This window comes from Elephantulus edwardii, unplaced genomic scaffold (assembly GCF_000299155.1).
Source record: "Elephantulus edwardii isolate Elephantulus edwardi_28Jun2011 unplaced genomic scaffold, EleEdw1.0 scaffold00015, whole genome shotgun sequence".
Lineage (NCBI taxonomy): Eukaryota > Metazoa > Chordata > Mammalia > Macroscelidea > Macroscelididae > Elephantulus > Elephantulus edwardii.
Genome location: NW_006399765.1, coordinates 19,439,344 through 19,451,720, shown reverse-complemented (window position 1 = coordinate 19,451,720; position 12,377 = coordinate 19,439,344). Strand labels below are relative to the sequence as shown.

Genomic DNA, 12,377 nt, shown 5'->3' with positions numbered 1-12,377 from the left:
GGCCGGGCGCCGCTCGGGGCCGCGGGCCTGCCCGGGAGCCCCTTCGCGGGCGGCGCCCCGGAGGCCGAGCTGAGGCCACCATGTGACCCGGTGCCGCTGCTCCGTGCGAGCAAGAGGCGGTGCTGCTGGCCCCCGTCCATGCTCCTGGGCCGCGGCCCCGCGCAGGCCAAGCATGAGGCCGCGCCCCGACGGTCGGGGGCTGCGGGCCGGCGCCGCGCTGTCTCCCGCGCTGCTGCTGCTGGTGCTGCTGCTGCCGTCGCCTCCGCTGCTGCTGCCTGGGTGCCTGTGGGCGGCGGGGACCCCCGCACCGTCGATGCCCGGGGCTCGGGAGGACGGCGTGCCCGGCCCGGGCCGCGTGAAGCGTGGCTGGGTGTGGAATCAGTTCTTCGTGGTGGAGGAGTACACGGGCACCGAGCCCTTGTACGTGGGCAAGGTAAAAGGGGGTCTCGCCCTGTCCAGCCCCTAGAACCCTGGGAAACACCCACTGCTAGGTGGAAAGACCCAGTTCCTTGGCTCAGACCTTCTTCCAGAGGCCTGCAACAGCATCACTGTCCCCCCTCCATCCTCACCCCGCACCTCACTTTTGCAGCATAGAGAAGGCTAGTAAGTAGGTGGAGGAAAATGCATCTGGAACCAAAACACAAGCTTGCAAATCTAAGCATATCACACACCCTCCCCCTTCTGCTTAAAATTCTTCAGTAGCTTCCCAAGCCCTCGGTCAAGTCCAATTCCATCCCATTGTCTACTCAGAGTCAGTTCCCCCCTTCCCCAGCCTCATCTCCCGTCATCAGCCCTCCTCAGTTCAGTCACACTGCCCTCCTCGTGTCCTTCTGAGTGTCCTTTCTGTGCCCCCTGCACCATCCTGCCATTTCGCTTTTGCCTAAGCTATTTCTTCCCCTTGAACTTGGCCTCCCACTAATCACCTTACACTCACAGTACAGGTCTCTGCTCAGTCGCCCCTTCTTCAGAGAGCCTGGTCACCTCCCCCAGGCCAGGACCATCCTGTATCTGCCTTCATGACACTTAATTATACTACTGTATGTTTGTTTCATTCTACAATTAATGTATGTCTTTCCTATTAGATCATTGTCTGCATTGTTGTTGAGTACCTGGAGTCAGAACTGACCCATAGCTGACCCTCCAGTGGGTTTTCAGAGGCTGTTAATCGGCAGTTAATCGAAGGAGATTCCCCATCCTCTCCCCCTGTAGCCGGTGGTAGCCTTGAACCACACACCTTTGGGATTGCAGTGCATCTTCTTGCCACTAGGCCACCAGAGCTCTATTAAGTCCCAATGCCCAGTTCTGGTGGTGTAGTCCATAGGGCATTGTGCCACTAATCCAGAGGTGATTCAAATGGACAGTCTCCTCAAGGACAGTACAGTCTCCATAGTCCAGTGGAGGCTCAGCCATGAGTTGAGTCCAGCTCAAAGGCAATGAGTTTGAGGAGTGTTTTCTGGTACAATGGTTAAACTCTTAACTCCTGATCAAAAAGCCTGTGACTCAAACCCTCTAGTGGAGTCACAGGAAAAATATGTGGTGGTCTTCCTCTGTAAAGATCACAGCCCAGGAAGCCCTATGGGGACAGTTCTGCTCTGTAGGTCGGAGTGAATTGAAATTGAGTTGACAGCTTATAGTAAGCACAGACTTGCTCACAAGCTGCTTATTGAATGAATGAATGAATGAAAGCAACTTCCCAAACTCTCTGAATACGTCATTGTTAATCTGGATGAACATCTGGGCCAAGGGAATAAGAAGATCTGAGAATTTTTATTGAGTCAATCTCCAAGTACATGAGGCTCCGAGTAAGCCTAGTGCACATCAGGCTTAATACTGGGATATGGGAGTTAAGACCCAGCCTTTGCCTTTTGAAGATTCCCAAATGTCCCCCCAAAATTGAAGAGACATTCAAATGCATAAAATGTCTTGCAAGTCAGCACTAGAACCTGAGTAAACGCATTCAGCAAATGGTATCTTTTGTCTTTTGTCATTATGGAGGGGGAAACATCTGAGCAGAGTTTTGACGTATGAGTAGGAGTTCATCAGCCTGATTGAAGAAGCTTATGCAAATCCTTAGAAAGCTGAAGGAACCTGGCTTGCAAGCAGAAGGGACCTAGAGATCAAAGAAAGGCAGTGCTCTGGAACTGGAAGGGCTCTGATTTCTGCTAAAAACCAGTCAGCTTTCCAGGAAGTTTTTAGTTGGCAGGGAAAGCAGAGTAACTTGAGACCTGAAAGGCTGAGTCGGACACTTGGTTATGAGGCTCAGGGGTCAGGATCTTTGGCAGGGAAAGAGGGCCGTTCTGAATTTAAACCCCTGGGTTTGCCTTGTAAGAAATGTAGACTTTCTCTGGTCTCGAGAAGTTTCCAGTCCTTGGGTACACTTCCCCCATACATGTGCTGTAAATAAAGATCTATAATTCAGCAAAGTGATGATTGACATTTGGAGCCTGGAGATGTTCAGGGTCTTTCTCAGGATTGCCCAGAGACCTTGGGACGGGACCTAGGACTTCTGACTCCCAACCAGGACACTGATAGTTGCCAGCCCTGGTAGGAATTGGGAGAAGGGGTGGGTAAGAAGAAACCGCTGTGGCCACATGCTATGCAGCTGTTAACAGTGCAAAGTTAGGGCAGCTAAGAAAGCAAACATCGAGCCCAACACATCTGAACTCGGCCTGGTGCTGCCAACGCGTTCATTGATTGTGTGACCTCAGACCCGTTACTTCACTCTTTGAACCTCCTTCTCTAAAAATGAAGCTGGGAGCCCACTTCCTAGAATTGTTGGGGGGAATATTAGAGAAAATGTAAAGTATAAGGCTATGAGCTTGGGGCATGTCTGTTGTTAGACCTTGGTTTGGGATTGAAATGATTTTCACATAATGCACTTGGCCTTTAAACTTGTTTTTGCTGTTGAGTGTTATTGAGTCAGTTCTGACTCACAGTAGCTCTGAAGGAGAGAGAGAAGAAATGCCCCACCGGGTTTTCTTGGTTATAATATCTTTATAAACTTTTTAGAGAAGATTTAGAGTATAGATCAGTTTTCCATTCGACAAGACATGCACATGTTGTTTCATGACATCGACGGCAATCCCCACGAGAAACAGTGTTGTTCTCATTTTTTCTACTCCTCCTTCCATCCTAACCCTTCCTGCCTTCTGAACTTTGTCCTTGGGGAACACACTGCCGTTTGGGTCTCAATTTGTTACTGTTCTAAAGAGTATATACCTTGTGAGTGATGTTATTCATATTGTACAACAACAATAGAAACTCATTGCACTTGACTCAGAACCCCCTCATAGCTGACCCTCCAGTGGGTTTTCAGAGGCTATAAATTGCACAGGAAGAGATTGCCCATCTTTTCCCATGGAGCAGCTGGTGAATTCAAACTGCCTGCCTTTAGGTTGGTAGAGCAACTCACTAACCACTGGGCTACAAGAGTTCACTTGAGCACCTTATAGACCTGCCTATTATTTCACTGAAAATTTAGCCACGAAAATGGGACTCATTCCAGGACTGAAGGGTGTGAAGAACCATAGTTAGGGGTTTCCATCAGTCTCTCTATCTGACCAGTAAATGTAATCTCTTTAATGGTGATAATTTTTACAGAATCCAATTGCCAGCTCTTTCTCCCTAGGACCCACTGGGTAAGTTTGAACTGCTAACTTTCTCTTCAACTTAGCACTTAACCACTGTACCACCAGGGCTTTTAGCCTTTACACCCTAAGGTAGAAATTATTACTTCCTTTTTGTAGACCAGGAAACTGAGGTTTGTTCGGAAAGGGCAGGGCCATAGAATAGGTGGATGATGTAGCCAGGATTTGAACCGGGTGAGTTGGAGTCTTTAGGACCCGGTGAATATAGGCCAGTCTCCAGCCCCATTCTCCAAAGCTTTCTAAAGCCTAAGACTCAGAAGGAAGAATTTTGTCTAAGAAAACTCCTCTAGAGAAACAGGCAAGGGCCTCAGTGCCAGCTGTGGTCACCATGGGCGCCTCAGCCCTCTGTCTGCCCAGTGTCCTCCCCTTCCACCCACAGGCTGAAAAGATGAAAAACGACAGGGGTGAGTCACCGCTTTTCTGTGCATCCACCTAGCTTTTGTCATCTCAACAGCATGAGTCAAACCCCCCCTGCTTTCCTTGAACCAGTCAATTGGAGATGGGAGGCCCCTTCTAGGTCCTCTCCTTACAAGACAGGAAAAAGCAAGGCCCAGAGGCAAAGAAAATTGGTGGCGGCATTGATCCAAGAAGCCAGACCTTCTGATCCTGGCTCTGCGGGCAGTTCTGTTTAACAGACCTGCCATGAGCCTTGTGGTGTAGCTGGCTGGTGCAAACAGTCAAGAACTAGATCCAAGAAGTGTGTGGTCTGAACCTGCCTAGAGTGCCTCGGAAAGAAGGCCTGGCCGTCCGCTTCTGAAAAGTCAGAGCCTTGAGAACCTGCAGTTTTACTCCAAAAAAGTTGGGACTGACTCAGTGGCTCCACTCTGGCCACTGTGATCAGGACTCTGCCCTCCCCCTCCTCCACCATCTTACTCAGAACCTCAGCTCTCTGATGTCCAGGATCACGTCCAGAAAGCTCTCTGTGTGAGGAGGAAAGAGAAGCTTCCATCTATTTGCAAACGGGTGCCCAAAGCAGGTTTTCTTAAGAGAAATGGAAGCGGTATCCATTCATAAGCTGTCAGACTCAGGCTACAGCACCTGGCTTCAAATCCCAGCACGGCTGCTTCGAGGTTCTCTCACGTTAGGTACATTGGTTAACCTTTTGAGTCTCAATTTCCTCATCTGTTGAATGGGTCTATTGGCAATACCCAATTCAAAGGGCTATGAATTGGAGTTAGTGAGTGAGTGTGTGCCAAGAACAGCATAAAACAACGACCTGCGAGCATCAGTTTTACCATTTTAGATCCCACTTGACATCTCCACTGAGAGCCATGGAGGCACAGTGGTTAAAGCACTCAGTTGTTAACTCAAAGGCCAGCAGTTCAAGCCCCGCAGAGGCTCTGCCGGAAGAAGCTGGGACCGTCTACTTCTGTAAAGACCAAGTGTGCTGGGAGGAAGCACTCCGCGGCCACTTCCACGCTGTCTCACAGGGCTGCTGTGAGCCGGGATCGACTCAGTGGCGGTGGGCTTGGTGTTTCGGTTTTGCTGTCTCCACCTCCTGAGTGTGCCATCTGCATGGATACTACAAGGCCTTGCTTCAAATCCAGAAAGCCTTTTGGCAAGCCAGCATCACAGTTTCTCACCGCTGCGTGGGGGAGGCTGTCACTGGCCCAGCCCCGCTCTGAGAATGTGAGCGGAGGCTATTATAAACCACCTGGCCCCTTCCCAACCGCGTCTATGCAAACACAGGCGCTGTGTACGCGCGCGTGCGCGCACACACACACACACACACACACACACGCACACACTCTCATTCCACGCTCTCCATATTCAGGGAGAAAGGACTTCTCCATGGTTGCAGTTAATTCACTGTCTCCCGGTCCCCCCCACCTCAGGGAGCCGCTTAGAGCATCCGTCCTTGTCGAATTCCAAAGGTAGCTTAGCAACAGCAGCTCCATCCACAGAGTGAACCCTGGGCACCCAACGATAACCTATTTTACAACCGCCTCCTCCATCACTTACCGCCAGGCTCCTGTCGGCACCCACAGGAACCACCAGGCCCCTCGGTTTTCCCCAGAGCCCCACACAGAGAGCTCCTCACCTAGGTCCGCCCCCAGCAGTGGCCCCAGCCCACCTTATCCCCTCACCTTCTCTCAATGCCCACCCTCCACGCCACCGCCCAGCATTTCCATAAAATCCAGCTTCTTTGACTAATCCCTTCTCCGAACTGTAATTTCCCCCGAGGCTTCTGTCAGCTGGATGTGGATTTTGTAGGATTTTTAATTTTTTTTTAAAAAAAGAGATGGAATTATGGGGTCAGCACTTACGGCCAACTCCTGTGGGCGGTGAGATCTATTTTAGATATACGCAGGATTAGAGTGGGGTGGAGAGCAGATTTAATTAAGTTGCTAATATTTAAGGAAAATTGATGAACTCCAGGTTTATGAGTAGCACAGGCGAGAACGAACCCCCTCATTCTGAGGGAGGCCTTTTATTTGATTTGCTTTCTGTTTAAATCCCGGACTTGTTTTATTTGCGTAGCTGCACTGTCCGTTTAATTGTCTTTAATAAGGAAAACGTACCTCTGTTCGCGTTTAATTTTGATTTAATTAGGAGGAAGTAATTAATGGCCTCGTAAATTCCGTTTTCCAGGCCCCTGGGAATGAGAAGACATCACTCTTGTGTTTTCCTTGTTGTTGATGGTGGAGAACTGGGCTTGGGGCGGGGGTGGTAGTAGGATGCTGACAGCTGATGCCAATGTGAGGAATATGGGCTGTGCAGTCAGGCGTGGGGCTGTGGGATTTGAGGTAGGACTTTGGAGCCTCAGTTTGCCAATCTGTACATTGGGGAGATAATCATCCCTGATTCATAAGATCACTATGAAACATCAGTGAGAGCTAGGAGAAGGGTCTAGATGTTTGCTTCATTCGTACATAATAAATTCCAGTGGCTCTCCTTCCTCCACCAGCTCCTGTGTCCCTGAAATCAGACAGTGGAGCTAGGTACCCCAGAAATGTGACAGGAAGACAGATAGGGAGTTCTAACAACAGTTGTGTCTTCCACTATTCATCTAGTCAGTGTGTCTGGTGCTGTGCCCTGTGCTGGGTGCTGGGGAAAGTCACGTGCTCAGCCCCCAAGGAGTTCATAGTCTCACACTCCCTCGTGCATATACACTTACATCCACTTGCACTCACATACATGCCTGCACAAGCGTGCGAGTGCACACACACACACACACACACACACACAGAACCCCTATTCCTACTACATTTCCTCTGCAGACATTGTTAAAACACCTAGTCATGGGGAGCCCAGAGACTCAGTGAGCTGAGCCTATGTCCCTGAAGTTCATGACAGCTAGGAGACAGACACACAATGCTGGGTGTTAAAGGAGAGCATGGAGCATGGCAGAGTGCATCTGTGCAAGGGCAGAGAGAGCACCCGGATGAAGGAGATCTCCTCCACCCAGCTGGGAGGCAATCCGAGAAGGCTGCCTGGAGGAGGAAACAAACCAAGATCAGCAGCCATTGAGTGATGACCCTACATCTCCAATGGGCAGGAATTGAGTCTATTGTTCTTGTGTCGAGATATTGGGGTTGGAAAAGGCTAGGTGGTTCTCAATCCCTCCTTAGACTAGGTTGGGAAAAGGAGAGGGAGCTAAACTTTGTTGAGCACCTACTATGTGCCAGGAGCTTTCATAGATAATCTTACGGATCTCTGCAACCTGTGCTTGAACAGTACCAGCCCTGTTTGCTGAAGCAGGGAAGGGTAGTGCCCAGGCTCCTGCAGAAGGTCAGTCTAGAGCTGAAGCTGGCCCCCGTCTACCCCTGACTCCTGTCATCTTTCTGATTTGGAGTTTGAGGTCCTTTCCCAAAGGTTGAAATGGAGGCTCTGAGATCAGGGGCCCCATGACTCTGGCTTGTTGGGTGCAGGGCAGAGGGCAGGTGTTAGGACCTCTCCCAGAGACTGTCCTGAAGTCCGTGCACCTGTCTGTCTCTGCCTCTGCCAGAAGCACTGTAAACAGGTTAGCCCTAGAGACTGAGAGGGGCCAATCTGTGCTTTGGAGTGAACCAGTCCACCCTTTGCCTTAGCCTTTTCATCTGGAAAATGGGTCTGTAGTTACAGATGTCCCAGAATTCCATTCCATTTCCATGGATGGCCTACAACACACATCTGACATGTAGTAGGCATGCAGTAGATGGGAGCACCAGGCTTCAGCCCTCACTCACAGCTCAGTGTCTTGAGAATGGTCTCTGTACACAGAGCTAGGGCATCTCCCCTTCCTCCTTGCAGAGTCAGCCCCAGGCGGCCAGGCAGGCAGCTGCGGTCCAGCCTCAGTCCTCTCTGAGCTCTTAGCATCAGCCCTCAATCCCCAGAGGAGACTCTCAGCCCCAACGTGAGCTCCACCTTGCACTTCACAGAAGAACATCGATGACATCACTCCTGGGTTCCCTCCCTCCTTCCCACTCCTCAGTCTTAAGTGGTCCCTGCCTGGGGTCTGAGTTAAAATGTTAAGAGCTGCTGGGACATAAGAAGACCCAGGAGACGGAGAAGGAAGGAAGCAACCACTCACAGAGCCCTGAGGTCATGACAAGCATGCTTTCTGACTCTGCATCACACCTGTGCCAGGTCCCGCTTGGTCTGCACCTTCAGGTGGGAAAAACAGGCAAAGTAGCAAGCCTACAGGTTCACGCCATTAACAGGCAAGGGTAGCTTATCAAGGGCCCCAAGAGCTTAGCTGTTCCCAGTTAGTCATTGCTGTGTGACTAAATGAAGGACATGCCTTCTTTGTGCCTCAGATTTCTCATCTGAAAAATGGGAAGAGTGATACTGTTTCTTGATGAGGATGAATAGCTGTTAAGCACCACCCCTCACCCCATCTCCATGACACCTGCTGTGCAGCACCGCTCAGAAATGATTGCAGACTCAATAAGCAGGCTGGGAAGCAGGTGAAGGCCCCCACGGTGGAGCAAAGCCACCCTCTTGAGGCCACGACTCCTCTGGGCAGAGGTGACGGAGACGCATAAACAGCAAACACGAGAGACGCCTCATCGCAGGCGCTGCCAATGATTCAGGACCGACATCCTGAGATAATTTTATTGGGGGCATTAAACTGAGTTATGAGGTTTTTACAATCCAGCCACTTATGAGAAATCTATTAACAGTAACTGGACAGGAAGGAGGCTTCTCGGTGGAGCCCAGGACGGGCATTAATTGGGGCAATCTATAACAGGACGGGGACCCGGAAAGATTCCACCAGGCGCCTCCATTTACTCCCCGCAATTTCTGCTGAGAATCAGCAGACTCGCCAAAAAGAGAGAGATGCCCATTAATCGGCTAATGAAATATGAAAATGTTTATGGGCCATTCAATCTTCCAAATGGCACTTCTATAATCCACCTTTCAGGCACCAAGTTCCACCAGCAGAATTTATACCCAGGCTCCTCATGCGTGGCAGGGGTGGGTTTGTGTCCCCTGTCGTAATGACTTCATTGACACCTGTTCTCCTGTTGAGTGGACCAGGGAACAAGGAGTCTCGGCCCCAAAGAGCCATTTGAGATTATCAGGTTCATGTCTATCTCCCCATGGAAGCTTAGAGAGGGCCTGCCCTCTACGGGACCCGCCCAAGGTCACTGGCATCATTGGATGCATTTTCAGCTAAGGGCTGTCTCAGAGACTTGGACATGGGAGAATCTGAACGTGGGCATTTCCCTTTGGGGAAACAGCCTTCTTGGCAGGTTCCCTGCATGGGAGATCTCAGAGCAGTGAGAACAGCCTAGAATCTGGATCTAAATGTGCCTGGATTAAATCCCAGTTATGTATAGTGCCCATTTAGTAATAATATAATAATACGATAGCTACCATTTATTGGACACTTATTATGTCTCAGGCAGGACTGATTTTCAGCCAGTACACACTGGTACGATTGTTCTAGTGCTTAAAGTCATGGGAACCCTCCGTAACTATGGTAAATAGCCCCTCTCTCCTCCCTCGCCTTTGTTCTCAGCCCCTTGGGTCTGCAGGATCCAGCACAGTGTCCCTGCCTAGCCCAGCAGGGGTCTGGTTGCAGCACATCTGTGGCCAGGGCCTGAACCACACTGGTGTTCAGCATTTTAAATGTCACCTGGAGGCAGGCAGATGGTAAGGACCTTGTATAGATTCTAATTTGAACCCATTGATACCTTGAGAAGAGAGAATAGGGGGCCTATGTTACAGATATGACAACTGAGGCCCAGAGAGGCATAATGATGTATGCAGGAAGAGTGATAGAGCCAAGGTTTTAGGTCAAGATTGTCTGTCCCCTTCCATGGGCATCTCCAGTAATCAAACATTGAACGGATTACTTCAAGACTCTGATGAGGATCTGAGAAATAACGCCAGCAGAGACCACTCTCAAAACATAATCTTAGAGTTTTCTTTTTTTTTTTAGTGAGAAAAGTTTGTAATTCGAATTAGCCAGCTGGACTCAGTTTAGATGATCCCAATTTTGTTGGCAACATCCAAAGCATCACAGTCAGGAGCAAGTTGAACATAGGCCTTCTTCTCTCCATCAGGCCTAATCAAGATGTTGACCTTGGCCACATCAATGTCATAGAGCTTCTTTACAGCATGTTTAATTTGGTGCTTGTTGGCCTTGACATCCACAATGAACACAAGTGTGTTGTTATCTTCTGTCTTCTTCATGGCTGACTCAGTGGTCAGGGGAAATTTGATGATGGCATAGTGGTCAAGCTTGTTCCTCCTGGGGGCGCCCTTCTGGGGGTATTTGGGCTGCCTTCGGAGTCTCAGCGTCTTAGGCCACGGGAAGGTGGGTGACGTGCGGATCTTTTTTTGGCTGTGGCCCTTCAGGACACCTTCTTGGCCTTTAATGCTTTTGCTTTGGCTTCAGTTTTGGGAGGGGCAGGGGCTTCCTTCTTCTCTTTGGGCACCACCTTTGTAGAAAGGAGGGTTTTCTTTTTTTAATGATCTATACTAATTCAATACTTTCTCCATGCACAATTCATTGATTCTGGTGACATTTCTCAAATTCTGTAACTGTTCTCACCTTCCTTTTTCTGAACTGTTCCCTGCCCACTCATCATTAACTCACTACCTCTGAGGTTCCTATAGAATCTTTCGAGTTGCTGTTGTCAGTTTGATCCCATATAGATAGATTTTAAAAGAGCACAGAGCTCAAGGTTGTTGTTGTTAAGTGCCGTCGAGTCGCAGGCGACTCATAGCGACCCTATGAAGGAGAGTCCTCGACACTTGGATGCCTTTCATCCTCTCTCCAAGTTCATAGGGTTTCCGGAGGCAAGCTATATGGAAGTGGATGCCACTCCTCCTTCCACGCTTGTTTAATCAGGGAGCTCCACCCCACTCTCAGTCCACGTTGGGTAGCCAACCATTAACGCATTTGACACATCAGTGTCACAGTGTTCAGCCTCACAGCAACCACAAGTGACCGCAGAACAGCAACTTGTACACCAGGGCTATATGACCTAGAGGAATGTCTGAACAAAAACAATGAAAGAAATTTTTTTACTGCTTAATCTAAACTGCCTTTTAGTTTTAAGAAGACTTCAGAATGTATTTCACCCCCCCCCCTTCATTTAAGGCTTAAAGATTATCTTAGGGCATTAGTTCCAGAGGGTTTATCCACCTTTTATGGCTCCACAAAGTCTAGTTGTTGTTGAGTACCAATGAGTTGGGACTCGTAGCTGACCCTCCAGCAGGTTTCAGAGGCCATAAATCACATGGATGAAGATGGCCCATCTTACTTCTGTGGAGCAGCTGGTGAGTTTGAACTGCGTACCTTTAGGTTGGCAGCACAATTCCTTATCACTAAGCCATCAGAGCTCTCTAGAGAGTCTAGAATCTGTGAGAATTTGAAATGCTGTTGCACATTTTCTTCCTTCTGTAGCTCTGGCCTTGAGTGTGTAAGAGACCGTGAGGACAGCACAGAATAGGACAGTGTTCAGATCGGTTGCTCATTGGGTTGCTATGAGTCAGACTCTACTTGACTCCATGGAACCTAACAATAATAGCTCTGGTGGTCTAACGATAAGGACCCAAAGGTACATGGTTTGAACCCACCAGCTGCTCTGCGGGAGAATGATGGACATTTTCCTCCTGTGCAATTTACTGCTTCTGAAAACCCAGCTATGGGTCAGTTCTGACTTGATGGCGCATACAACAAAAAACATAGAATCTTTAGGGAGTTCTGGTGGCCTGGTGATAAGGAAGTGTGTGCCCAGCCCAAAGGTACATGGTTCAAATACAGCAGTTGTTCTGTGGGAGAAAGAGGGACAATCTCTTCCCATGTGATTTCTAGCTTCTGAAAACCCCCTGGAGGGTCATCTGTGAGCCAGTTATGTACTCAATGGTATGTTGTTACATAAAATATTTTATTACAGTGTTCATTGACTATAACTAGATGCCAGCTGCCCGAGCCTTCTCAGGAGAAAGATGAGCAATCTCCACCCATGTGATTTACAGTCTCAGAAATCAGTGAAGGGTCAGCTCAGAGATGGTTCTGACTCAACAGCAAAGAGCGAGTGAGTGAGGCACCATCCAGTTCCAGTCTCATTGCAAAGCCCTCTCCCCGCCCCTTTAAAAAAAAAACAAACACAAAAACATTCTCCACTGTAATCCCAGAGGTATGTGGGTTCGAATCCACCAGATGCTTTGCTGGAGACAGAGGGGCAATCTCCTCCTGTACCAGTTAGATCCAATTTGACGGTACAGACACACACACACACACACACACACACACGAATAGAATAGAATAGAATAGAATAGAATAGAATA

At 49.1% G+C, this 12,377-nt stretch overlaps 1 protein-coding gene across 1 annotated transcript in view; it reads left to right on the top strand.

The window, feature by feature from the left end:
* Positions 1–12,377, top strand: part of CDH22 (cadherin 22, type 2) — an 89,975-nt gene continuing 77,598 nt past the window's right edge. The window contains exon 1 of the mRNA XM_006881592.1: positions 1–433. Within this exon, the coding sequence (XP_006881654.1) occupies positions 173–433 (261 nt within the window). The 5' untranslated portion in view covers positions 1–172. The remainder of the gene's footprint in view (positions 434–12,377) is intronic.